A 27,096-nucleotide genomic window follows, 5' to 3' on the forward strand; every position below is an offset into this window, starting at 1 on the left:
AACAAGCAATGACCGTCCATCTATCACCATCGCCGATTCACCATATAGCGCGTCGCACGTGCGTAACGACTATGTCCGCCTGGAAAGGCGGCTAGCCGATTGACTAGACGAACTACTGAACACCAAAATATTATTTGCAGCCACAGTGGATCACCGGCAATTCGGACTTGAATCAATTAATGTACACCAGGAAAGGGGCAGCATGTCACCAGTCACAAAAAAAAGGTAGTACGAGAACGGTGGAATTATACAGCATTAGAATATACAAATATTCTACAGCCCGACGATCGCCTTCACCACACGGTGATTCCTGTCGTTCACACCGCGGCACAGGCCTCCCGGGGTAGTCGTTAAGTTTATATGCGTAAAATATGCGCCCAGGGCCGTATCCAAAAATGCCCGATGCATGATGGACTCCGCAAAAGCGAGCCGGTCCTCCGTTTGTGGATTCTGCATCGAATCAAAGCCAACGGTGCGCAGGGTATAAAGTGTGTGTCGTCGAACGCCATGCCATATCGAGAAAAATGCTGAGTGCTTTGTACAGCGGGAACCGATCTGTACAGGGAATGTCCGGGCAGAAGAGGACGCTTGAAATGTAATCCGGGTGCTTAGTTGAAACGCTCCTTCTCACGCAGGCCACCGATCGAATCCATATCGACCGAGTAGAACTGCGACTTGCTGTCCTTCTCGTACGCTGGCAGCTGCTCCTCGCGAACAGGCTCGAGGCCAACGGAGCCGCCGTCACCGACGCGGACGACCAGCACGCGACCGCTCTTACGGCGGCCACCCTCATCCTGCTCGTCGGGGAAGGTGATGTGGATCTCGGGAACGTTGTCGGGGGAATGGGGGGCGGACTGGGGGTTCTGAAGCATCGGCGAGCGGCCGTCCTGGCCGATGTAGAGGACACTTGAGCGACCGTCTGTACTTGTCTGGATGGTGAGGTTGTGATGGTTTCGGGCACTCTTAATCTCCTGGTAAGGAGGGAGCAGGTCGTCTTGCACCCGTTGTTGTCTGCGCATGCGGCGCATGAGGAAGAGTGTGGAGACAAGGAGAAGAGCGAAGAAGATGAGGGCGAGGACGACGATCATGAGGTTGAGCATGTCGCCGCCATCGGTGTCGTCGCCGCGGCGAACAACGATGTGGGCATCGCTGCGGCGGACAACAGGGGTGTTGCGGGAAATGAGGTTTTGGATGGAAGGCATTGTATCGGTTTTGTTTTGATTTTTTGAGGAGACCTGGTTATTACAGCAATTATCCCTTTTTGTCGGAGTAGTCGTGGAGCAGGAAGGGCGCGGTATGCTAGGTAATTATTAAGGAGCGAACGAACTATGCAGCGAGGATTCGTTAGCATCGCGAAGGGAGCCTTGCTGCTTGTTTGCTTTGGGGTTCTGAAATGTGGTAAGACATTCTGGTGCATTGTCAGGCAATACAAAGGGATCCATTCCATGTATCCCTTCTCTCACCGGCCAACGCCAGACGATGCCATGCTCGGCGGGGTCGAAGGGGTTTTTCCATAAAAAGATACCGCACGTACGTAAGGGATTATTAAGTTCTCTCTTTGCAGGCCGTCAGAAATTGTCGTAAAGAATGAAGTTGTCTTTCGTGTCGTGGAATTTTTGGTTTGTTTATAGATTTGTTTTGTTTTCTTCTTTTTTGGTTCGAGGAGGTAGATAGTAGTAGTAGCGATGGTAGTAGTAGTAGGGAGTATCGGAATTAACGATTGGACGGAAGACAGCCGAGTGAGTGAAAAGCTGGAATTCCAAAAGCGAAGGTATTAGGGAATGACTGTGAGGGGGTACTAAGGTAGCGAGCGAGCGACAACACGGTCCTGCAACGTACAGCAAGGACAACGACGATTTGAACAAAGTTGTTGAAGAAGAAAGAAGGGAAGAAGAGGAGAAGAAGAATCAGGAAGGGAACGAGGAGGGATATGTCCTGGAAATGAGAGACAGGGGGCAGCCAGGCTCAGAGCTGTGCGGTGTGGTGTGCCGGGGGGACCTGCTGGGGGTGCATTGGACGTCTGGCAGGAACGAACGATGGAGCCATTCCTATCTTGGCCAGGCATCCATGGAGGAATTGGTTGGCGCTATTTCTTTGGGATGTGGTAGTGTTAATGCAGCAGACTACTGCATAGCACAACACACATAACACGCCGGCGGCAAAAGAACGAGTCGAGAAGGTGGTGACAGAGAGACTACCCTCTGGCGGATAAATCTCCCACCTTTCCTTCCACGGAACCGATACTTCATTCTCCATTGAACCATTGGCTCAGTGGGACCTAGACCCGGGCCTATAGTCCATTTTGGCCAGCACAGCCCATGGAGTCATTTGGGTTGGAAGCAACGTTCCAAGATTGACTGCATCTGACAGGCGTGAGCGATTCGTCAACGGGCGGCTGCAATTTCCGCCATTGGCCAATGGAAGCTACCTGTGCCTGGAAAGAGTGGAGATGTCCTTGGAGCCGCCACGAAACGGCGCCGGCTATTGGGCGGCCGTTGGCCGTTTGTGAACTAAGCTCATTGAACCCCCCTGCAGGGGCTCATGGTCCGTGAGCTCGTGTGCAATAGTAAGCCTGGCCACCACCTGGTCTGCCATCCTGGTTTTTTCCTTGCTCTTTCCTCGCTTCTTTTCTCTGTGCCTGGCTCTTGCTCTGCTCGTTCCCTGGGCGGCAAGTGACGAAAGTTGGGATTCCCCTTTTCTGAGCAATCTGGACTCGCAAATCAGCATCCACTGTGGACTTCCTTTTATGGAGATTCAACTCCAACGTGCCGTTAGCGTCGTGATGACATCCCTTTTGAGAAGGCAGGAGCGTCAGCACCAAACACAAATGGCCCAAAAGAACAGGAGTGCCACGGGGGATACCAAGGCCCAGGACCCGTTCATCAACCATCATCCATGTATTCTGAATGCAACACTTAATCCATCCTTCATTTTCATCATTCAAGCGTTGCCGAATCTCTAGGCCTCGTGTGTGTACGGAGTACCGTTCCCCCCTCATCTCACCTTGCCTCATGTCCTCCCCCTTCTCTTCTACCTCTAGCTTTTCAACATTCCCATGGCAACTGAACTTAACCTGTCAATCTAAGTTCAATGGGCACTTCACGCCCGTTGGTTCTGTCCCATCTCGATCGTTTCTCAACCATGGTTGTGGGAACTGCCTTCTCCTTTATCCGGCAGCCCTAACTTGGCAAGTCTCCTGACTGCCTTTAACTTACGTTGACGAGCTGGTTACTGTCCATGTGTGTGCCTTGCTAGTCTTGGTCTGTTGGAGGGTCCACGATGCTAAATGTCAAATCAGGCGTGCCCACTGTCGCCTTTCTTCTAGAACGGTATCCGTATGCAGCATACTCTTCTTCCTCTTCCGCTCTCCCACCTTTCGGCGCCGGCATGCCCCCCTCTCCCCGATGCCAGAAATAGCTTCAATCCTCCAGAGGCCAACTCATTTGATCCATGTCTATGGAGTACGGCCCACAACAACACTCCAGCGAAAGAGCCTCTTGGTCCACGTTGTTCGTTGCCCTACGTACGAAATTACGGCACGAGAATGGACACGTCTGGCCAGTACAAAGCCCTCGGCAGCTATCGCTCATAGCACAACATATTCGAGTTCTGCCCTGTCCGGCCCGCAGCGATCCAAGCATGGCTTTGTCGTCCGGCTCCGCCTTCCGGCTCCTAAAATTTGCAGATCGTCCTCTTTAGGGCGGTTCAAGACATCTGCTGGAATTGCGGCCCCTCAATGAAGGAGACAGACGAGGCTTTTCATCTCCTTCATTACCGATACCAAGCGTTGTGAACAAGAATGACGTTGCATTGCTGTTCAATACGCCCGATATATCTCATCTGAGCCACCCATGTTCTCCGGCTTGATGCAACATTGAGGTGCCTTGAGCTGCTTGATTGGACCCCCACCGCATGCATAAGGAGTGAGGCTCAAGCCACCTGCGACGCCATATTGTGGCGTCTTCATCTCGGCTCATCTCACATATTGGCCGCTCCTTGGAGAGATAAGTTCTTCATTCGACCTGAAGCCCCACTGAAGCCATCGTCAACCGCCCTACAACACATCAAGTTTTTTCTCTTCTTCTTCGGCCCCGATCACCGGCTTACGAACCAAGTTGTGCTTACCTCGACTAGATGCAGGTTGTAACATACACATAGCCAGAGAAGACAAAAGTTCAATACGCCGCATCAATATTTATTGATTAGCGGCATCTAATCTCTCAACGCCGGTTGCCTATGCAGGGCGCAATCCAGAAACTGAGATACAGAAGAAATCGATGCCAACTTTGTTGAGTCGAGTAACGGGTTGCAGAAAAGGGAAGAAGGAACGCCCACGCACTCATCAGCCTTGCACTTGCCACTTCTGCCTGCTAGGTGTCGTCGGTACGACTCTAGTACTCTGAATCACACAAGATTATGTGTGGATCGGCGTTGAGTATCAACATGGACGGATCACTCGGAAAAGACGATAAATCATGAGAGTCTCTCTATGAAAATTGCAGGCGGAGCCTGTTACTTTCTTTCTTCAAGTCTATTCCATAACCTCAGCGCCAGTTGCATTCCGTCAAAACACAACCAAAACTACATGCCTCACAGGATGGGATACTTGGCCCGTCGCGGTCATCTGGCTAAGGAGATACACCGCGGCATCGCCAGACTTCCAAATGCTGGGAAACCCCGGGTTTCTTGGTTCTTCTTGACGAACAGCGTCCTATCTATCGTCGCAGATTCTCGGGAAGTGATGTCCTCGAATTTCGGTTCACGAAGCGCCAGTGTCTGCCACTTGACTCCCGCAGATGCAGTTACCCGTTGCCATGCTGCCAGAGCCCTGCGCAGCATGACTTATGTCTAAGCTAGATCTTGACCTTGAGATCTGAATCCAGCTCAGAAGAAAGCGGTGTGACACTCTTCAATGGTGATGCAAGTGAAACAGCATCATGATGGCTGGGTGGCCTGTAACAAGGGACGTCCCTCTTGAGAACCGCCGAAGACGAAGATGATCATGTCAACCTTGAAAACACACACTTGGAAGCAGCTGCGAGATGAAATAATGCTGTGCCCAGTGATGTCTTAGAGTGACCTACAGGCGGCGTGCGTTGTTGAGATGCAAGCCTACTTGGCCTGTGTTTGAAAAGCAAACACGAGGCGGTAAGTGACCGTCCAATCAAGGGGCTCGCCTCTAGCCAACAGATTCTCGCATCTAAGGAGCTTCGCTAGCGTGTAAAGCTCACTTGTGGACGACATGACCGGACCTTGCCAATCTTGACGACATTATGCGGCACGCCATGCTGCAGCGAAGATATTTGCCGCATCAATATTGTTCTAGACGTTTTAGGCCGTTTGTAGGTGTGATACTGACACCAAGCTAAGCTAAGCGAGCAGTCAGCAAGACATGCTTAATGACCAGATTGCTGTTCATCTGTAGGATGATCAGCTTCTCAGGCCGGCCATCTTGGCTCGTAGGCCTTTTGTTGAAGGCGGGGCAAGCTCGGAATTCTTGTTATTGCTTTTTTTCTCACTTCATCGAGGCATTTTTCATTGGGACGAGGCACATGGAAGTACCGAAACCCCAGGTACGACGGTAATCTTGTTGGATTAAGTGCTTCGGCCGCAATGCCAGCCAGCGGAGCAGCCAAGTCATATGATCGACAAAAGCAAAGTGCTCTTTTCCGCCCTGTCAAGGTGAGCAACATGCTCTTGGGTTACACAGCGCTACTAAAGATAAAAAACACGGCGAGCTTGTGAGCAAATAAGAGCATTCGACTCCTTCGAGATCACACAAGTTTGGCCTTCAAATCTATGATAGGGGTAAGACCACACGAAAAGGCCATTTGTGCGAAGTGGGCGGTACTTTCCAGTATCCAAAGAAACCACATAACCAAATACAAAAAATGACCATACTGTCTCCAAGCCCAAAACTCGAGCGATAATGGCTCACAGAAGGATATGTCGTTGAGGGCTGAAAATGCCTATGCTAAGCTACTTTCTGGTGGGCGATCATCCAATGATGTTCTATATTGAGCGTCAGGCAGCATGGGCGGGACAGACCGTCTGGAATGGGAACTCCTCGTGACTGGCTCCGTATATCGGCAAAGTTGAAACACTGAAACATGGAACGACATATCCTCCCCGTCCGAGTGGATCCCAATCCGGGGTTGAATTTCGGGCTACCTTTGGGGGATTCCATCAGAGAAAAAAATAAAATAAAAAGTCGCTCTAAGCTTCAAGGAACCCCGTAACACCCGAGTAAAGAGGAAAAAGTCGCCTAACTCCGTACACACACACGCGCGCACTTGCGAGGGGATTTACAGACCCGCAGAGCGGTATGACATGCTATTGCATCTGGAGGTTCGATGTCGCACATTGGCATGCTCGCATGGCGACGGCGCACGGCGAACCAGAAAACCAAAAACCACCTTGCTCAACACCTTGGCCTTCTGCAAAAGAACGGGCGTCTCTGGGCGGCCACAGCACCGCGAGGGAACACCCGCGAACAAACGAGGACAGTTGACTGCGAAACATGTCAGTCCCAACCAAGAGAGCGGGCCCTTCCACGCCAAGACCACGGTTTCCGCTCAGGACTTGCTTGTCTTTGACATCTCCAAAGGGGTAGGTGGGAGAAGGGGGCCGCGCCCCAGATGCAGTGTGACGCCGAGGAAGAAGTTGCCTGTCAGTGATGAACGTTAATACGTGGTAGGCGACTAGAGGCAGGATAAGCCTGCAATTGTAAGCTCTGAGTGCAAGTCATTCAAGTCAGCGATTGGGATGTGAACCCCATGCTCCAAGTGCTACATCTTATTTTTTCTAGGTTGTCATTCCGATGCGACTGACTGGTGAAGGTTTGACAGGGCGCTGATGGGATGAGAAAAGTCCATGGCCAACACAAGCCCATCTGTCGAGTTGTGCCAAGAAGAACGTGAACCGGCCCTATCTGCTCAGCCGAGGGATGGCAGAACAGAAACATGCCGGCGCGGTCATCATCGACATTATAGCATTCCGCAGCAGGCTCTAAACGATGAGAAATTGCCGCTGCATACCAAAAAGCTGTCTTGCAAGACCACGAGAAAACAATCAGGGGAATACGTCTTCAATCCTGTACTACCCTTCGACACCCCTTGCTTGTCAACTCTTGGGGCAGGCATGGAAGCTGGCCTTTCGCAGTGAAACTTGACACGGCCACGGCGAGGGTGAAGCTTTGTTTTGTTTGTTCTCCTCCTCAATCGGCAACATGGACGAATGGACGACAGGTGTAGCGACTAACGGAATTGGAACCACGCCCTGTTGTGGGTTGGCCATGTATTGAAAACATAAGACCGCGAAGATGGAGAGTCAATCATGTGCCGCCCTTGTTCAACGAGTCACCGTCAACCGCTTTACCATCCCTGTACTTATCAAGCAGGGACACGAATGCCGTCGTGACTTTGAACAGGTCTTTGCTTGATATTGGGCATAGATATTCGCTAGCCTTTCCTATAGCTTACCCACTTCACTGCCTAGACTGCTATCCCTCTCTTCCGCCGAAATCAAGTCCGCAAGGACGAAATTAAGCTAAACCGCGTTAGAACTGAGAGTGGTCCCGGCGATGCGTTGCTCAGAGGGAAGAAGCTCTCCTTTCTGGCAGAGCCTGATACCCCTAATCCGGGGATCTCACTGCTGCTGCTCTTGGAAACCAATGCAACACATACAGTGAATCGCCGCCTCGGTACCAAACAGTCCCCCGCTTCAACCTGGCAAACGTATTTGGCCCCCCCCCCCCCCCCCCCTTCCCTCCCATCCGCAACAGACAATCGAGGAAACGTACATTTGAAGAAACAGCAGGCCGGTTGTTCGTTTCGGTTTCTGATTTTGATTCCAGGCTTGGCCGTTGCTACTGCCCCAGACTCCATGAAGATCACAGACGGAATTCGGCCGGAACAAAGTTGGAAGTACAGATTCGGCACATGTCGCCGCCCCTTGACCCTGAACGCCCGCTCCACCAGGCCTGGTGCGAAAAAAAAAAAATAAGTCGAGGCGACGCGACAAGATACGGCTTGAGTTGAAGGGGGCACCATTTCGGGTATATATTCTCATTCTTTTATAACACACACGCTCATCCTCAGAAATCCGGGGTTCTGGCAGTTGGCAACGAGCTGTCATCCCTTATCCACAAGTCGCCCGGTTTGGCCTGGGATAAATCAGGCAGTCCGGAAGGCTACACACTACCACGTTGCCCGCCATCTGGCTGACGGGTCACAAGTGTATGTCCACTGCGAGAAAACAAAACAAACTACTTTCGGCTGGCTGCTCGTCATCGAGCGTCTCTCTTACACGACGATCCACCTGGCTGCTGCAGAGTTGTGGTCCCCCTGGGCCCCCTGATCCTTAACTTCTTCACCCAATCCTGGTCTGGTCCTCCACAACCAGTGCTGCCCAGGTGCCGTTCTCCGTTTGTTCTTGATGAGCTCCTTGGTGTTCGCGTAGCAAAAGATGGTGAAGGCGAGAAAACCGAAGGAGTCGGGTGAATTTTCGCTAGGTCGGTCCTTCCATGAATTAAATGGTTACCCCGGGGGAAGAAGGGGAAGGGGAAAATTGACAGCAAACACCCGCTGTTGGATCAGCTTTCTCAGAAACAGCCGGCGCTCGTCGGCACAATTTGCCTGCACTGATCAATTTGCCATTAGCCCTGTATTCAACAGCTGGCTGGGCGGAGCTTCAGACTCTCAAAAAAATAAAAGAAAAGGCGGCGTTCGTTGTCAGAAAATGGGGAGGGAGAAGACGCAAGCCGCTTCAGATCAAGTAACTAGCAGAGGTATAACGGACGACGGCCCATTTTCCTGCATCTATCTTATGGGTGCCGCCTCCTACCTCCCACCCTTTTTCCCAACTTGGGTCAATTACAGCCGGTGCAGGATTGTCGGTATCGTATCCCGCATGCCTTGGGTCCGTCAACGAGCGCCTCCCCCAAACAAACAGATCCCCGTCAGACGCTAAAAGGACGGCAAGCCCCCTTCTCTCCGCCAGTCGGGGGCTTTTGTTTTTGACTAGTCTCGCCCTAGTGCCTCCAGTCCGTGGCCTCCCTCGATTGGACTCGCCGCCCACTGTTCAGCCCAGCAAATTCCTCTTGATTGTGTACATGGTAGACGTCCAGGCATCCAGGAGGCCTAGAATCGGCCCTCGGATCGCCAACGGCACAGCATTTGACTTGGTACAGTAGAGCAACGGAGAGGGCCTGTCCATTTTTGTCTGACACTGTCAAGGCAACACTTCTCAAAACCACACTCTACTGCCTGGGGGAGGGATGCATAGGCAAGAAGAGATGTACCTGTCAGGTCGATCGCTTAAAAGTATCTATCTTTTTCCTCTCTCTTGATCGATTCCCGGGAGGGGGGTTCGCTACCTTGTCCTGCTCGTCTCAAGCCACGACGCAGCTGCTGCCAATCTTTTGGCCCTTTTCTCCTGTGATCTGATCCGGGCTCTGTCCGTACTCCGCTTCGTGTCTTGAATTTCACCTGCAGCTATGGATACCAGTAGCTCTGCATACATACATACATGTCCACGTACGTTCTCCCTCACTCTCTCACGCACTGGCATGGTCTGCTGCGCGGTACGCTACAGGACACAAGCCCATAAAAAAAGACAGCAGCTCCCTGGCTCCAGTTCTCTCGAGTACCTGACCCTGTCTCCATCTGGTCTGGTCTCGCCTTTTGGTCTCGTCTGTCTCTCCTGCTCCGCAGTGGCCCACACTCCCGGCTCCGCGCGCTGCATCTAATCTGCATTCTCGCATCAACGAGCAGGAAAGAGTACATTGAGCGACAACCTCTCTGCCTCCGTATGTACCCTTTACCCTTTTTTTTTTTTTTCCTTCCCCTTCTCCTCATCACGTAGTTGTCCGGTGCGGGTGGACATTCACAATGAACTATTCGTACGACAGCATCAGATCCACGTTTCCACCCTGGCGACCGGGCCACGCTGTCTTTCCTTTACTTGCCGCCAAACAGCAAGCAAACCGCACGAAAGGGAGCACCCCTGATCCCAGCACCGTCGTCCTGTCGTGTGGTATATGGTAGGCGCGTACGGAGTACTCTGTACGCTAGGTATTTCTGGTATTGGGACTGGAACTATGGTAGAGTCGACCTTCAGGAGTTGGCAGATCCAGCTTACCATCCATGGTCTCTTCCAGTGATCTTCCAGTGAGCTGTCCTGAAGTAGACTGCATCGTCGGTCTTTGCGTTTGATGTCTTGACGTCCACCCTACGAGGCTCTTGTGAGTATGATTCTGGGATTGGATGACATTGCTTGGTTTTTAGCGATGGACCTGTCGTAGGCAACTTTTGCGTCCCTGTACCCGTCATGCTCGTTTGCCCTTTGCCCTCTGCCCGTTGCCCTTTTTGCCCTTTTGGCTTGCCCTACTTGGACTAAGGTAACCCGAGTCTTGGTTTGGTACAATTGCAACATCGACATTTCTCCCTGTCGTGCCTGTGGCCTGCCGCCAGAGGCCAATGGCAAATGGCCGTCTCATTCCTAAAGAGACTGAGACTGGCCGCACCCATCATTCTCAGACTCACTCTGTTTATTATCTGGGGACCACGCCTCACTGCAGTTTCCTCTCGTGCTCTCTCTCTCTCTTTAATTATCCTGCCTGCATCGTCCGCCCATTTAACCTTTTCATTTTTCCCGTCCGTCCTCATCAAAAACGTTTTACATCCTTTCACTATTTTCCTTCTTGCGTTTGTGTGTATGAGTGAGAATCTATCTCGCTATTGCCGGCCTCAATTCTTTTTTTTTTTTTTTTTTTTTTTTGTACTTGGCCGCCGCCAGACATCACCGTCCTCATCTCTGTCACCCCTTGGGCATTTTATTTTAATTTTTCTTTGAATGGGGAAGAGATAAATAAGAGGAAGCAAACAAAAAGTCAAATACCCAGCAAGTAATTACACTCAGTACACGCACGCACGACACGTATTACACCTACATACCCTACCTACCGAGGTACCTACGACAGACCCGCTCAACCAGACAGATAAGCACACACGCGACACACTGCATACACCATTCGTCCCGACTTATTCGACGTTTCGAACTCCCCAAGGATTCTATTTTGTACATGCCCCATCGCCGCATCTAATCAACTTGCTCTCCTGTTATTTTGGTCATTGCTTCCCTCTGGACCCGGGCAACGCTCGACCACCTCGGACTCGACCCCGACTGAACTCGCAGCTGGACGGTGCTCCATAGCCGGGGGCCATCCATCACACCTTTCTCAATCGGGTTCTCAAGCCAACCTGTCAGTCAAGCCAGCAAGAGTCCATCTAGTGGACATAGCTTTCTCCGCAGAGGTTGATTGGACCTCTTCGTTTGCGTTTGTCGATACGAACACAGCCACTAGCAACACCGAGTAGAGAGAGGGGGAGAGAGGGACCCAAAGACAGAAGAAGAAGAGAGAGTACCTCTCTGCATCCAGCTTCGGGTGTACATTGACAAGGTATCTGACCTTGCCTCGGCCTTAGCCCGCGGTCTACCTACCATTAAGTTTAGTACCTGGCTGGACGCACGCATAAACCGTCCATTCAACGCTGCAAACGAACATTAGCTTTTCTTGTCAAGCCGCACATCACTTCATTCGAGGACGAACGCTCTCGCCCGCACACGCCAAAGACACACATTTAATATTTTATTTTGTCCATCACCCTCTTCCCTATCCAGCAACTGTCATAGGGCCGATCTGTCGTCGCCATCTACATTGCCCAGTACAGTTAGTCAGGCTGTCAGCCTTTCTGATTGGTACTCTATTTCTCAAGAGAAGGACGAAAGACAAGAAAAAGAGGGGGAAGAGAACAGACACAAAAGAGGCGAAAAAAAAGGCAACGCATTCAACGACTGCGTTGGGAATTTGCTCTCGTCTCTAGAGACACGAGGCAAAAGCGCAACCAATAACTTGGAGTAAGTGGAATTTCCTTGGGGACCGTTTTCCCCATTTTCATGTGTTTGACAGAAAAATGCGCAAACTATCTCTCCCTACCCCCCCCCCCCTCCCCTGCTTGCCTGCTTGCCTTGCTGCCTCGTGCGCATTCGTTTCTTGTCTGCCTGCGGTAAGGTATAGTGTACCCTATCATATACCGTTTGGCTTGTGAGTCTTGATTCTGATCCTCCCCGTCCCCTCGTGTCCTTTGTGTGTTTGTGTGTGTGTGGGCGTGTGTCTGCTTCTGCTTGCCTCTTTACTCTTGCTCTTGTTTTTTTTCTTCTTGCTTTTTCCCTCTTCTTCCCCTTCTTAAAAATATCCTTTCTCCACTATCGGTTTTCTTACCTGATCGTTGGTCCGTCTCTTTTGGTCAATCCTCTTCCCTAATCCCTCACCATCTTTCGTGCATCACAGCCACCCATCAATCAATCAGGGCAGCCATTCATCTTGCCGTCCAACGTCCGTTCACTTGGCTCCATCCTTTGGCCACAGGACCACCCCCCTACTAGTTAGGGGAGTAGAACAGGACCAGGTGTATGGGGGTAACAGCGCAGGTAACAAGCTCTCCGTTTCCAGCGCCAATGCAACCCCCCCGGTCCTTATCCTTGAATAGCACCACCACCGCTGGATACACCCAAGACAAGAGGACCTCCGTGTCAGCTCCCCCCTTCAAACCACCTCCCGGTCTCCTTCCCCTCCCCTCCGCTTCCGCTCCCCTTCCCCTCCCAGCTCCCAGGGGTTAGCTTCCCCCGGGTACGGATACACCACGACCCATAGCACAGAAAACAGACAGAAAAAGTGCACCCGATTGCCCCACTGTCACTGGACAAGAGAGGTGCCATCTGCTTCAGCACTCACTCCCCCCTCCCCTCCCCAAGACTCCAAGGGTGTCTCCTCTATATTGGATCGCGCAAAAAAATCTCCTACAAAGTTATTAGCTGCCCGCTCCCGTCTTGTCTTTCGCCCCAGCTAGCAGTGGGCGCTCCATCCATCAGCAACCTAATCAGCCTTACCGTGACGCTTTATTCTCACTCTTTTGCCGTCGCTTGTCCTTTTTTTTTTTTTTTCTTACTCCCTAAACACTCCTCTCTCGTCATCCTTACATCCTCCTATCCTCCCTTCCCCGTCCATAACCTTTTTTTTTTTCTTTCTTTTTTACTTATCCTCCCTATTGTGCATATTCCGCCCTCTCACATATCCCCGAACCCACTCTGTATTCTTTTCTTTACAAATAAGGTACTTTGCATTCACCTACTAGGTCGCCTTGCCTTAGCTAGGTACATACCATGACAACACCCTCCACCCTTACCTCATCCCTCCCTCCCTCGCTCGCTCTCTCTCACTCTCTCCCTTCTGCTGTCTAACTTGCTCGCTTTTTCCCCCCCTTCATTACCCATCCCATCTCTTCGTCCTCTCGGTCCGCCCACCCCTCTCCTCCCAGACACTCCCCAACTGTTTTGCTTTGCGCTGGGAACTCCGCCTTCAGTCCGAACTGGTCTCGCTGACGCCGCCGTGCTCCTTTCGTTTAGTTCGCGCCATAGAGAATTCCTGGAGAAAGTCACTGTCGCAAGAAAAAAGTTCACACATACTTCGTATATAATTCACCGGCGGAAAACCCAAAAACCTGCACACACGCACAAAATCACCCGCAAAAGCAGCAAACTATCAAAACCAACTCGGCACCTACAGAGACTATACAGCGCTCTCGACTCCTCCACAAATAGACGGTTCATATAAACCTCGCAACCTCCTCTCTTCTGCCGCACGCAGCTAAAGACGTCCTATTTCTGCACTCTGTGACCCTCAGCGTCCAGTCCAATCACCCCCGACCCAAAACCAGACCCAAGCGAAAACCTTCATTCCCGCAGTCGCAGTTCCCAATTTCGCATCCGACCTCCGGGAGAGAGAACAAAAAAAAAAAAAAAACTCTCGCTCCTTCCAACCTCCGAACACTCGACCGCACTGCGCGAACTGGTTTGCCCTGCAGCAGAGACACCCCGCGACCATGACGACCACCGTAAGTTGTTTCCCGTTTACTCCACGTAAGGTCCGATGGAGTCCAAGGACTCCCGGTTGCGATAATGCGAGCGCGCGGCCGTGTGTGTCAAAGACTGCGCTTAACTAGCGCCATCATGGCCCTTGGTTCGAGTCGCCAGCCCGGCGCTCGGAACTTGGCCTAGGCCTAGCACACTACTCAAAAAAGCTTGCCTCGCACCTTCCACCTTCGTTCCTTCCCGTCCTTCTAGTTCACCGTCCCCATGGCTGCCACATCGCTAACCTGCCACGTTCGACAGGCCCGGCCAGGTCGCTTCCAGAGCTTCCCAGCAATGGCAAACGGACGAGACGAGAAACCGGCCCCCGGTGTTGCCCCTGCCTTTGGTTCAAACCTGTACTCACAAAACATTTGGAACACGACATATGCGGGGCCAGGTAAGAGAGATACTGCCAACACTAGAGGTACGTCACCCGCGGATTCAGGTCCAGTGTTGGATGCACTATTCTCATGATGTGATTTGAGAAGGAGAACTGACACCCGTGGAACAGGCGGCGCCGACGATGCATTCACCACCCAGCCGTCGGGTTCTAGCGCTCTCGCTGCGAACTCGGAAGCCGACACCTGGAACCAGAGCCCCTGGAATCAGGACGGCACTCAGACGCGATCAGCCTCTGGCAGTACGTCGCCGAATCGCACGCGCGATAGCCTACACAACACTTCATCCTTCTTCGAAAACTCCACCATCGGACAGGGACGGAATTTCATCAACGGCCGGCCGAAATCATACTTGGAGGATGACAAGGAGAACACCAGCTTCGGATCCAGCTACAACAGCCCCTTCGATGGCGCATATGCGAGGCAAGAGAAGCGTGGATCAAAAGACCCTGCATTCCTAAACCTAGGTGTGGTGGGTGCTCCCTCGAGAGACAGCAGCATTCCTCCCTCGCGCCAGTCTGATGATTCGCACCACTCACCTCCTGCCTTCCGAGACACCTTTGGCGGTTACGGCCATACCCCAAGCAATTCAATTGCTTCGAACCGCCCCATCCCTGCCCACTCCTCCTCTTTCCCCTCGCAAGCAACCAACAACCGCGCCTTCATGGCGAACAACAGGCAGATGGATGAGTCGGACCTGGCCTCCACATTCAAGAAGTCGCTCACCCTCGACGACGGGTCTGGTATTGCCCAGACCATTGCTGGTGGCGCACCCGGCTTCCAATTCAACCCCGGGTCTCAGCCGTGGAGAGGAGACGTGACTGGGTCGTTCGCCGTGGGAGATGCCTACGCTGATGCCGTGGCACACTACAAGCGGGGCTCGATCAACAGCATCTCTGGCGCCTCTGGCGGCCCGTACCGTGTTGTCACCAGCCCCAAGACATTTACGCCCCAGCCATCTGACCCTTGGAGGCCATCGTCCCGGGACCTGAGAATGGTCCCGGACAGTGACCGCCGGACTCCCGTTCAGCCCTTCATCCAGGCACAAGCACCTGCCTTCTACCCCGGGCCCTACTACAGCCCCAACTTCCCGGGACAGTTCCCTCCCCAGATCTTCGACCCTTACGGAAGACCGCCCATGCCCCTGCCTGGCTATGGCCTCCACATGTCGCCGTACTCCATCCCCGGAGTGATGCCTATCCGTCCCAGCAAGGACCAGGATCCCGGCAAGGGTGTTCGCAGCATGCTTTTGGAGGAATTCAGATCGAGCTCCAAATCTAACAAGCGCTACGAGCTGAAGGATATCTACAGCCACGTCGTCGAGTTCAGCGGTGACCAGCATGGATCGAGGTTCATTCAGCAGAAGCTTGAGACGGCCAACAGCGACGAGAAGGACCAGGTTTTCCGGGAGATTGAGCCGAATGCCATCCAGCTGATGAAAGATGTCTTTGGCAACTACGTCATCCAGAAATTCTTTGAGCACGGCAACCAAGTCCAGAAGAAGGTGTTGGCATCGCAGATGAAGGGTAAGGTCGTTGACCTTTCGATGCAGATGTACGCATGCAGAGTTGTGCAGAAGGTATGTATCGTCTGTCCGCGTCAAGATCATATCAAAGTTTGCTAATGCAGAGTAGGCCCTGGAGCACGTACTCGTCGAGCAGCAGGCTGAGCTTGTCAAGGAGCTCGAGCCCGAAATCGTCAGAGTTGTCAAGGACCAGAACGGCAACCATGTCGTGCAGAAGATCATCGAGCTTGTTCCCCGCCACTACATCGACTTCATCATGGACTCTTTCCGCGGCCAGGTTAGTAGTCTGGCTTCACACATGTACGCTTGCAGAGTCATCCAGCGCATGCTCGAATACGGCACTGAGCAAGACAAGGAGACCATTCTGGGCGAGCTTCACAGCTCGACTCAAGGTCTCATTACCGATCAATACGGTAACTATGTCGTTCAGCACATCATTGAGCACGGACAACCCGAGGACAGGTCAAGAATCATCCAGTTGGTCATCTCCCAGCTCGTCACGCTGTCCAAGCACAAGTTTGCTTCCAACGTCGTCGAGAAATGCATTCAGTACGGCTCCGTGGAGGAACGCAAGGGCATTCGCGAGCAGATTACCTCGCAGACCAGCGACGGTGTTAGCTCGCTTCAGCTGATGATGAAGGATCAGTACGGAAACTACGTGATTCAGAAACTTCTAAACCAGCTTGAGGGCTCGGAGCGCGAGGCTTTCGTCGAGGAGATGAGGCCACAGTTCAACCTACTGCGCAAGACCAGCACCAGCCGGCAGCTCGCGGCCATTGACCGGCTCATCTACGCCACACAGACGCCTCCTTCCAAGTCCGGAGGCTCGCAGGCTGATTCTACAGCGCCCACTCCGGTCCTGACGATGGAGCCGAACAGTCCTCAGAGCAGCAGCCCTCCCAGCACGAACGCCAGCGCTATTGGCGAAGTCGCGGACGATGACAACAAGTCGGGAGCGCCTGGCGGCGTGAGCCTCAAAGTGCAAGTAGAGGAAGCGTAGATGAATGACTCTGCAAACGACCCTTTTCTCGACATGACGGCGTCTATGGTTGTTTCGAGGTGACATCGGACATTCATCATAACAAGACACGGACTAGACGATTCTTGCCGTGAATATTTTTGCCATGATTTAGATCCTGGCCGGTCTCATGTTTCACATGCCATCTGGATATCTCCACCTAATCCCTTGTTTTTACATCTTACTGCTCCCCGCGGTATGCAAAAGAGAAAATTTCACACATATGGCTAGCATGGTCACAAAGGTAAAAAAATTGTTTGGATAAATACTATGGGTTCTTATTTTATTTTATTTTGCCTTGGTGGGGGGGGTGTTATCCAACTTACGGACACGATGTCCCTCTGCTGGTTCTTGGTTATCACTCTGATACTTCGGTTCCTAGTTTTTTTTCGTTTTCTTTCCTGTTACCACCCAATGCCTTGTTTAGGTTCTGTCTTTTCGTTTTTCGTCACTCCCGGATCCACAACTGTTGAGAAATGGAAACAGCTGGGAAGGGGCGCGCGCGGGGGACGCAAGGGGGAAAATTGGCTGAGACATACATATAAAAACACTTGGGGAACTGGTGAAAAGGGGGAAAGCAGATGTTATCAGGGGGCTTTCCGGTTTACCAGGGGCATCTATCTTTTTGGGGGCGGTGGCGGCGGACGGGAACGGTTACTTGGGGGCGAGGTTGAATTTTTTGTCTTCTTGTATTTTATTGGATTTACTGTGTCTATGCGATACCAGTCTTTAGTCTGACGGATGGTAGACCTGTCAATAGACGTGAGAGCACGGAATCACACATTCTTGTACGTTTCAGTGACTGGACACTCTCGCAATAGGAGGGAGCCAAGGAAAGAATGACGGGCGTCCAATAAAGTGCTTTGCAATTGTCAACGTGATGGGCTTGGAATTCGAGGTTGGAATGGTACCGTCGTCGGTATCGCACAAGTATAAAATACAACACAAACCAAGGGAGGTTTACTTGACGATACGTTGTGACCTGGAAGGAACGTGGTTAGTGAGAACGCCTACATGAATCGGCGAGGTGTACTACCGTTCGTTCACTTAGCTAATCGGCGGCAGCCATTACATCATGGTGCCGATATTAAGCGACGGGCCGGGCAGGGCATATCTGTAAGTTTAAAGCTCCTCCTCCGACATTGGCCCCAAACCACCCCCCTGTGGCCCGCTGCCCACAATCCCCCACCCCACTTTGTCCCAGGCAATCTTATCGTGGGAAATTGTCGGCTGTCACATCCGCACCCACCACCGCCCCCCAAGTCGACATCATCGGCACTCTCCCCCGATGACCATTCTTTCTCTTTCCCTCCCTCATCCCGTCCAATTGTGCAACACCGATGTGGACACTTCGCGACGATGTCGACTACGAGATTGACTTTTCTCTATCCGCACCTCTTCCGGACCCTTCGATCGGCCGATTCGACGGCGTCGAGAGCAACCACGACGACGGCAACATGCCGAAGACGGACTGCTGCCGAGGTTCGGAGTAGGGGATACGCCGCGTTCACGCCGACGCAGGGAGCTCAGCAATCCGGTTTTGCGCCTCGACACGGGAAGGGCGTCGAGCCGTTGACGGCCGACGGCGCCAAAACACGCAGAACGACGTCGCCGCCGACGCCAGATACATCCGACCCTGCTACTGCTGCCACTGCTGCTGCTACTACTGCTGCTGCCGCCGCCGCTGCCTCGGCTTCCACATCCGCTACGCAGACCTCTTCTGCATCCGACACGTCGAAACCCAGCGGCGGCGGTGGTGGTCAGGAAGGAACAGCGCAGCAGACCGGCGAGGAGCAGGAGGCGGACGAGGCCAAGGCGGCGAAGCAGGAGGCGCGCGACCAGGCCAAGAAGAGCGGGCCGCTGGAGGCGATCCTGCACATGGGACCGCCCGAGGAGGCGGCGAAGCAGCACCCGCACATGTCGCCGCCGCCTTACGTGCACCACTTTGACAGCTACTCGCTGGTGAAGCAGCTCGCGGGCGGCGGATATACGGGGCAGCAGGCGATCACGGCGATGAAGGCCATCAGGGCTATTCTGGCGCATAACCTTGACGTTGCGCAGGAGAGTCTGGTCAGCAAGAGCGATGTTGAGAATGTGAGTTTTTTTTTTACCTCCTGGTCCGTGGTGGACGTGTTTTTGGGTCTGCCTCTGTGTGTGTGTGTGTGTGTGTGTGTTTGTGTATGGTGATGCTGACTGAAGGCTTTTGCAGGAGACGTACCTCTTCAGAGCTGCCTGCTCGGAACTCAGTACCGAGGTGAAGAACAACCAAAAGTTGGCGGACGAGGAGATGAGGCAGAAGAGGACGCATCTGCAGCACGAGGTGGATATACTCACGCAGTCGCTCAACCAGGAGCTCCTGACGCTGAATGATAACGTTCGGGGGATGTTTAATGACCGCAAGATGGCGGTTAGAGAGGAGCAGAAGGCTGGTGATAGTGTGGTATGTATAATCCCCCTCTTGAGCTTCGCCCCCTTGATCCCCGGCGTACCGGTTGCATGTCTCAATGTCGTACTAAAGACGAACAGATTCAACAAATCAACTATAAAATCAGCCTGCACCTCAGCAGCGACGCCAAATCCGAGATCGAGAGCCTCCGGTGGATTCTCATCAGGCGGTCCGTCATCGGCATCCTGTTCATGGCGATCTTGACGCTCGGCACGCTGCGGTACGGCACGTACGTGTCCCACGAGAAGCAGAAGGAGGCGGAGCGGATGAAGAAGCAGGCCGAGCTTATCAAGATGTCGCACGGGACGACGGATCACAGCTCTGCGCCTGACGCGGCGGAGATTTTGGCCGCGAATTGAGGGTCATGCGGCAGGAGAACATACCCAAGATGAGGGGGGAATCGCAAGTGTCAAAGATATTTTGAGAGCGCGGGATGAGATTTGAAATGTGACAATGTTTGTCACCGTGACTGGGATGATACCCTATAGAGACATCAGGGCTGGCCCCCGGACCCCCGAGATAGACTACGACAATCCAAGCAATTGTTCCTTTGTGCCATCGCACTTGCCAAGTCCTCAAGACCAGCATTGGCTAACAGAAATGAGGATGAAGGGAATTTGAGTCTCAGAGAAAGGTCATCAGCAGTTCGAGAAGCGCTGAAGAACTTGGCTTAGGTGGGGGGGGCGACCAATCACTATCTACGTGGCAGACGCAGCAAGCATTACCCGTCGTTCATGAAGCCTCATCAGTTGCCTCGTGGTAATTGAGAGGTTGAAGCGCGACAGGGCACGTCATGCATCTGGATCAAATGGACAAAAGACGCTGTCCAATTATAGCCAACCCGCCTCGTCCCCGCGGCCCTCCCCGCCTATCACAACTCTCTCCCCCGAGATGCTCCCCTGCCCCGTCGATGCATGGCACAGGTGGTCCCAAACGTGGGTGAGGTGAGCCAACGCACACTTGCAGTGCAGGCCCGCTCGCATTCTCTCTAGTTTTACCAGTTATATGGGACGGATATCGATCAGTGCAGCTGACTGCAGCTTCCTGCTCCAATGGTCGCCGGTTTGATGGACGCACCGCGAGCCCTGAGGCTGAGGCTCCATGGCCCTTCCCATGTGTAGGGCGGCCAGTTCTCGCGTGCCAATGTCGAGGACCAGCTCTCCTGTGGAGTTTACTCACGGTCTCACATTCGCGCCTGGAAGCCTCTAGGCCATCTGTGTGGTTTTCTTTTTTAAATGGGTTTTGCACCCCAGGTCTTGGGCAGACATACATGCCCATCCTGTTTTTTTGCCTGATCAAAAGAATTTGTTTTGCTCAACCCCGCGGTACCGAGACACCATGAAAGCGGACGAATCAATTGGGGTTTTTTCTGATATATCGGGCGTTTTTTTTAATCGTCCGGAATGCTGGCGTGTGTAAGTATACGGTGGTGATGATGGGGCGAGATTTTGTTGGGGGGGGTGCAGCGAACGTCATCTACGCCTTCCTTGTAACCTGAACCCAACCTGAGCTCAACCTGACGGATTCCATCATGGGAGGGACGAAAGTGAGGATCATGATCCTCATTTGTCGACAGTGCGGGATGTACGATAAATAGGGGAGGGGGCAAGTTGTGCGGTCCCCGGATGGTCATTCCGCATCTATCAGCACCCTGGTGTCGCCGACAAAGCTGCATTTCCCGTATTACTCTGAAAGGACGGGGCAAGCATACCATTCGTTGTCGTCGGTTCACCGAAAGTGCCAGTCTTTTTCTCGTTCCATCCATCACCTTTTCCACCGTCATGGCTGGTGAAGCTTCTTCGTCTTCTCCCCCCACCAGCTTGGATTGTCCTCAGCCGGACTGTACTTCGAGTACGTTCTCCAACAAGTCCAATCTCACCAGGCACATCAAGTATAAGCATGGCCCCAAGGCGCGGATGGCTTGCGGGAAGGAGATAAAAAATCAGACCTCAAACATCAAGCGCCACGAGGACAAGTGCGAGGAGTGCAAGAAGCGCAAGAACCAGCCAGGCGCCACTCAGCCCCTCGCGGAACACGACGGCAACCGCGGCAGCTCCGTGTCTCATGGGGTGCTTTCTCAGGGTGAGGAAGCTTTGGTATTGGATGATGGACTTTTCGGGGGAGAACAAGATGTGCTGTTCGACCCGTCTCTCTGGGAGGATGAGGACCCGTTTCGTCAACAGCAGGGTGGGGCCGGTTTTGATACGTTGATGTAGGCATGCGGTTGTTCCGCAGGTAAGAGGAAATGGTCTCATGGGGAGATTGCAACTGACTCTTTGGAAAGTTACCAGGGGCTGAGTGATCCCCTAGGTACTATGAGCACGGGGAGGACAGCTTGTGTTTCGGCTGTCCCTTCAGCTCCGACGTTCTCTGCGTACGGGCGTTTGCATTTAGTGGCATATACCCTTCATGCAGTCATTGATGCTAGCGAGGTCTGGTTGATCGAGTCTTTCAAGGAAAGGAGTTGAGAGGCACTCAAAGGGACGATTTGGCGGCAGGATAGGTTTGGTAAGAGTGGGAGAAGCACGTGGCTGGGTTCGCACGAGGGCGGGAAAGCTATTGATGCATGGCGCTTGAGGCTAAACGTGCTAGAAGGCATCATAAAAACGCGGCTTGGGCGTCACTCATAGAACGTGGATTTCGTCTGGTGCGAATTCTTAGTCAAAAATTGTATCGTTGCCTTGGATCAGGGGCTCGACCTCCAGTTGCATCCCCTATTTCGCAGATTCGACAGGCGTATGCATAATTAATGATGCTTAATGTAGTCTCGTCCAGACTCGGAGATATTGATCGTCATGGACTATGTGCCATCTATTTTGTCTTTTGGGATCTATTGCCGTGCTGCAACGACCCGTCCTGCTCGTCGGTTCGCCACCAATTAATTAACTCTTCCTGTCTTACGTTATCAAGAGGACCAAGACTGTCGAAGCCCTTGATGCTGGTTCCCGCGTTTTCGTCATCCCAGACGTTAAATTAGTGTTGACAAACTAAAAAGCGATCCCTTGCTAGTGATCCACACAAATTCGGGCGAAGGGAAGGCAAGCCACAGCTCATGCGCGCCATTTGGTGCCGGCGCCATGGTATCGGGAGCCAACTTTGAATCTGACAAGCTGGCTACCCTAGGCTCGGAAATTGATATCCTTGGGAATTTGCAACGGCACAGGGCCGGGGTGCGATGCAGTATTTGTGACGAGACGTGTGTTGGTAAGCATATCACAAACATGACCAGGGCATGTTGAGCCAACTGAGGCGTCAACACAACATGCAAGCTTCGCGTCATTATCGAGGTTATGCCAGTGGCTTCCTACTTATCAGCCGTGGGCTGCTGTTCAATTAAGCTCTGCCGCTGACAAATTTCTCGTTTTCTTGCTCGCAGGAAGTGATCCGCAACACCAGGGATCGTTCCACAGGCCTTGTCAGGCTGGATAAATCAGATTGGCGGTGTACGACATCGCGAATGCTTGTCAGTCAGGCCAGGCATTGAACTCTATATTCCCTGTTACCCCTGACGATAACTTCGGCTTCGCTAAGGGTCGGATGGGCCCTTAGGCTATACGCTCCCGTCTTGCTCTTCACTTGGGTCAGTGACTTATATTAGTCTTTTATATATATTCAAGTGTTGAGAGAGTTCTGTGTCGAGAATGTGGCCATCTCGGGGGCTGTAAAGGGCTAATGTTATAAACTACAAACCTTGCAAGCAAAACGGCGACGACCACGGTGGGGCATAATAGGGGTTCTAGACCTATTATCGGCTTTTGGCAGAATACGTCGGGTATTCATATGCTTAGACATATACTGCCTGGTCCATTTTTGAGGCGAGTCTCTTTTGGCGAAAGGGATTATCTGTTGATTGACGAGGCCTTAAGCGAAATCTGTTTGAAGCCCCCTAAAAGCTAGAGGTTTGGTCACGACTGGAATCACGCTTCCATGACATTTAAAGCTTCTGGATATGAAGAAGGCTGGCAAAAGCAAGTCAACAACGTGGATTGTCTAATTCGAATAGCCTTCTTACCTCCTGTATAATTCTGTAACTATTAGGCACTAGGCATGAATGCACATAGAGGCGCACTCTCTCGGCTACATCTATACACTTTGCTCATCAATAGCCAGGTATCTGTATAAGTTGCTGGGGGAAATCGATGAGTCAGTTACCCAAAAAATAGACATTAGGAAAGAGGAGGAAATACCCTGAAGCGGGGTTTTATAGCACGTCGCGATCCCAGGGCTGAGATCCTTCCGGGCGGATCAAAAAGCACAAGAGATTAAGGTTGAAAACGAGGCGGACTGGGTGCATATTTCGATTCAGGCAGCCAAAGAGCATCGATATCCCGTGGGCCTACTACGTAGTAGACGCTCCTTCATTTACGTTCCGCCTCTGCCATGGTATGATGTGGCGGCTTAATTCTTGGCTTAAGTCGGTGTGAGGGTAGCCGGCATCGTATCTTCAGAGCTGGCTGGGCATCTTGCGCCCGCTCACTGATGCTATGCTGGAGACGGAATCCGTAGACAGCAGGCAAAGTAGTCGGCCTTGCGCGTGGCTGGACCCCTGACAGGTGTCATTTGGGTTGTGTGGAGACATTACAGACGCGTGCCACGGGAGGCCGTTTCTCTGGAGGTGTGTGAAATTGAGGACCAGGGCCCCTTGTCATTCGCTCCATTGCCGCCCAGTCACGAACGACACGCTTTCTTTTTCTTCCTCGAAACGCGTCGAGGCGGTGTGTGGAATGAAATGGACACGGAGAGGAAGAATTGCCATTAACTCTCGATTTCCAACTGGTTTCGTTTCTCCATCGGACCAGGACATCTTACAGAACCATAGTGCCAGAGGTTGAATTGAACCATTACGTTCCTCCGATCAGATAAAATCTTTACGGAGTAAAGAACCCCGAATCGAATATACTGACAGTCTGGGGGATCCCCAGTTCCACGTGGTATCCCTACCGGATCAGCCGTTGAGTTTGCCTGGCAGAGCAATTGGGAAATCCTTGTCTGGTTTCCCAATCCAGGGGACCGGGGAAGCCATCCGGCCAAGGATATGCGTTACTGCGTTCCGCGACGAACAGTATTGCAGTCGACGGAGACGCTCATCTTTAGAGAACCTGGTTTCTCCATGTGTTGAGAGCGTCGACCACAACTTCTGCTCAATACCCATGTCTACTGCATCAAAGATTAGTCCTTTCCTGGGTGTGTCGACTCATAGCCGCCTCTTCTGGCAGTCCAACTACGGCCTTAACGCACGGCCTGGGATTTGTTGCAGTAGCTTGACATGTCTGAATGCTCTGGGAATATCTGCAACAGAGATACAGGAAAAAAGGAAGGAAACGCTCTTGGAGAAAGACGATCTTCATGCGGTAGTGATGGCGAGCCCAATTGCTCTTGCTATGAGTGTTAAGGGTCTTAATCTCAGCTGTCGAGCCATGTGTAGTCATTCGTAACTGACACGATCTTGCCTTGTTTCGACATCATGCGGAGTTGGCTGCTGAACGCGACATTTCCCAGGATTCTAACTTCACTGAAAAGGCGACACGAATATTGGCAAGGTGCTCGGTGGTGCAAGATTATCCATATTGAGGGCACACCTCCCTCAGTAAGCTGAATTCTGGTGAGTGGGTCTCTATCAGCCAGCTGGTGGTGTTCGGCAGACTTGCTCCAGGGTGCCGAGACTCTGCCTTTGAGTAAGGGTGAGTAGGGTACATTTCGTGCCGGGGAAGGGCCAATCAACTTCAACCTCGTCCATGACCAGCAAACCAGGACTTTCGCGTACAAGCACTTTTGGAGAAGAGAATAAAAATATGTGGGACTCTTTGTACTATTTCACGTTACAATTAATGAAAATATCTAACATGCTCACGCCAGCTGTGTCATGACATGGCGACATCACCGTCGACTAAGCCTTGTTAACCGTCTGTGCACCCCACCGCTCCGAGATGGAATATGTGAATTTCATCTCTGTCAAGAGATTAACCCATGTCGGGGAAGGCCCTTGGCATAGTTAATCTATGAGAGTGGGTGCCGAGAGACTCAACAAGATCTAAAGCGCTGTACTGGAAAATGGCACAAACATAAAGAGGGCGTTCTCCCCCAGCAAACTTCATCTTCTTCTCCTCAGATTTTACCCTCTTCTCTAGTTGGGAAACAACTTCTAGCCTTTTCCCCCCCTCGTCCCGCCAGCACGACCTCTGCAGAAAGTCAATATGGCGCCGCCAGCTACCAACCCAGAGTCCTTCCCTCCGCCCTTGGGCTCATGGGCAACACAGCATGGTCTTCGCAGATCTGCTCGAGTCCACCACCAGAAATTTGGGAACAAGGAAATGCCTATGCCTCTTCAAAGCACTAACGACTTTTCCAACCACGTTGCCTCTGGAGCAGAGAGTAACTCCGGCCATTCTCAAGCTACGCATGGGGATGTTGCCGACCATCGAGCCCAGCTTACGCAAGAAGGGGAGAGCAGCTCCAGCCGCCCCGCAAGTAGAAGCACGAAACGGGGATCAGCTAGCCCCAGCGTCGACGACAAGGACAACAAGAGCGGTCGGAGCACTCCTGACACCGACACCGACGCCGACGCTGACAAGAAAGTCAAGTATCGCTGTGCCAACTGTGGTAACTGTGGCACCATCAACAACACAATCAACGGAGGCGATGTGAAGCAGTACTTTGGTTCGTGCCATCACTAGACCTCCTCTGATATCAGGGTGGAAGAATGACACATGACGAGGAGAAGAATGCGGACATGAAGGAAGTACGGCGAACGGGAAAACAGGCTTACTGGTGGTTTTCAACCGGACAAGGAAAGGAGTAGGTGGCAGGGGATGGACGACAGGCTGGTGCATCACGGGTAGACGAGTAGACGGATTTCCTTTTCTTTTCTTTTCTTTTCTTCTTAGACACTCATTTGCTTGTTCGCCTTTCGAGCAGCGTTGTACTATAAGATTTCTTCTCCGAAAACTAGAAAAACGAGGAATGTTGGCCGTTCCAGAGCTACTCTCAAAAAGCTGACCGTTAAGAGCCATGACTGATGTTGATCTGATATGGATGCCAAGAAATACTTTGGCAAAATCTGCTACTTGAGCGGTGACGTGGAAGGGACCTCTACGCAAAAGAAGAAGGGCCAAGTCTTGATCCACTAGGTTCTGTGAGGCCTCTCCAAAAACAGGCAGCTAGGCAGTAAGGCGTTCTCCTAGATGCTTCGCCGCGCTATGGTAAAGAGTCCATGTATGGGGTGCGACAATGCCACGTTAAGGCGGGGATGCTTTGGTTATGTTAGGTGCGACTTCCTTTCTTGTTACCAGCTGGAAGGTACAATACCGAATGCGATCCACTAAACAACCGCTTTACTTTCCATCTCACGTCCGAATGCATAATAGGCCTCCAGAGTATGCCCGTCTGATTAGATGAAAAACAAAAAAACCCAGCAGTTCGGCATCCCGGAGCTCTCGCCAATCAACCACTTGAGCGTGCAATTTCCGCTACGTCCGCTACGTAAGGTATTCATAGATGAAACAAATTTCTTCGTTTTGCAGTGGAAGGTACTAGAAGTTCAAGGTGGAGAGGGCTGGCAGGGCAATAAACAGGCACGAGAGAGGCAACTCGGGAGGGACCAAACCCCCTTGTCATGGGTTTGACGTCTGTCACTCCGGATTAGCGAGAGAATTGAGTCCTTGGACTCATTTTACGTAGAGATGCAAAGTGAAAAAAAAAAGCCTACAGGGGCTGAGCTTCGTTGACGGGCGTATTCTGC

General features: G+C 52.3%; 5 protein-coding genes across 5 annotated transcripts; 4 read left to right on the forward strand and 1 right to left on the reverse strand.

The window, feature by feature from the left end:
* Window positions 1–608: 608 nt before the first annotated feature.
* Window positions 609–1,202, reverse strand: CTRU02_213731 (uncharacterized protein; the record flags this gene model as incomplete). Its single annotated transcript, XM_070206117.1, has 1 exon — window positions 609–1,202. One exon carries the CDS (start codon window positions 1,200–1,202, stop codon window positions 609–611), a length of 594 nt encoding a protein of 197 aa, XP_070060149.1.
* Window positions 1,203–14,196: 12,994 nt separating this feature from the next.
* Window positions 14,197–16,894, forward strand: CTRU02_213732 (mRNA binding protein pumilio; the record flags this gene model as incomplete). The annotated part of the gene is made up of 3 exons (XM_070206118.1): window positions 14,197–14,368; window positions 14,471–15,948; window positions 16,004–16,894. 3 exons carry the CDS (start codon window positions 14,197–14,199, stop codon window positions 16,892–16,894), a joined length of 2,541 nt encoding a protein of 846 aa, XP_070060150.1.
* Window positions 16,895–18,271: 1,377 nt separating this feature from the next.
* Window positions 18,272–19,717, forward strand: CTRU02_213733 (MOZ protein represents a chromatin-associated acetyltransferase; the record flags this gene model as incomplete). Its single annotated transcript, XM_036733288.1, has 3 exons — window positions 18,272–19,006; window positions 19,122–19,352; window positions 19,439–19,717. 3 exons carry the CDS (start codon window positions 18,272–18,274, stop codon window positions 19,715–19,717), a joined length of 1,245 nt encoding a protein of 414 aa, XP_036574979.1.
* A 1,422-nt stretch (window positions 19,718–21,139) lies between these two features.
* On the forward strand, window positions 21,140–21,574 carry CTRU02_213734 (uncharacterized protein; the record flags this gene model as incomplete). The annotated part of the gene is made up of 1 exon (XM_036733289.1): window positions 21,140–21,574. One exon carries the CDS (start codon window positions 21,140–21,142, stop codon window positions 21,572–21,574), a length of 435 nt encoding a protein of 144 aa, XP_036574980.1.
* A 3,978-nt stretch (window positions 21,575–25,552) lies between these two features.
* Window positions 25,553–26,032, forward strand: CTRU02_213735 (uncharacterized protein; the record flags this gene model as incomplete). Its single annotated transcript, XM_036733290.1, has 1 exon — window positions 25,553–26,032. One exon carries the CDS (start codon window positions 25,553–25,555, stop codon window positions 26,030–26,032), a length of 480 nt encoding a protein of 159 aa, XP_036574981.1.
* Between the last annotated feature and the right edge of the window lie 1,064 nt (window positions 26,033–27,096).

This window comes from Colletotrichum truncatum (genome assembly GCF_014235925.2).
Source record: "Colletotrichum truncatum strain CMES1059 chromosome Unknown Contig_0010, whole genome shotgun sequence".
Lineage (NCBI taxonomy): Eukaryota > Fungi > Ascomycota > Sordariomycetes > Glomerellales > Glomerellaceae > Colletotrichum > Colletotrichum truncatum.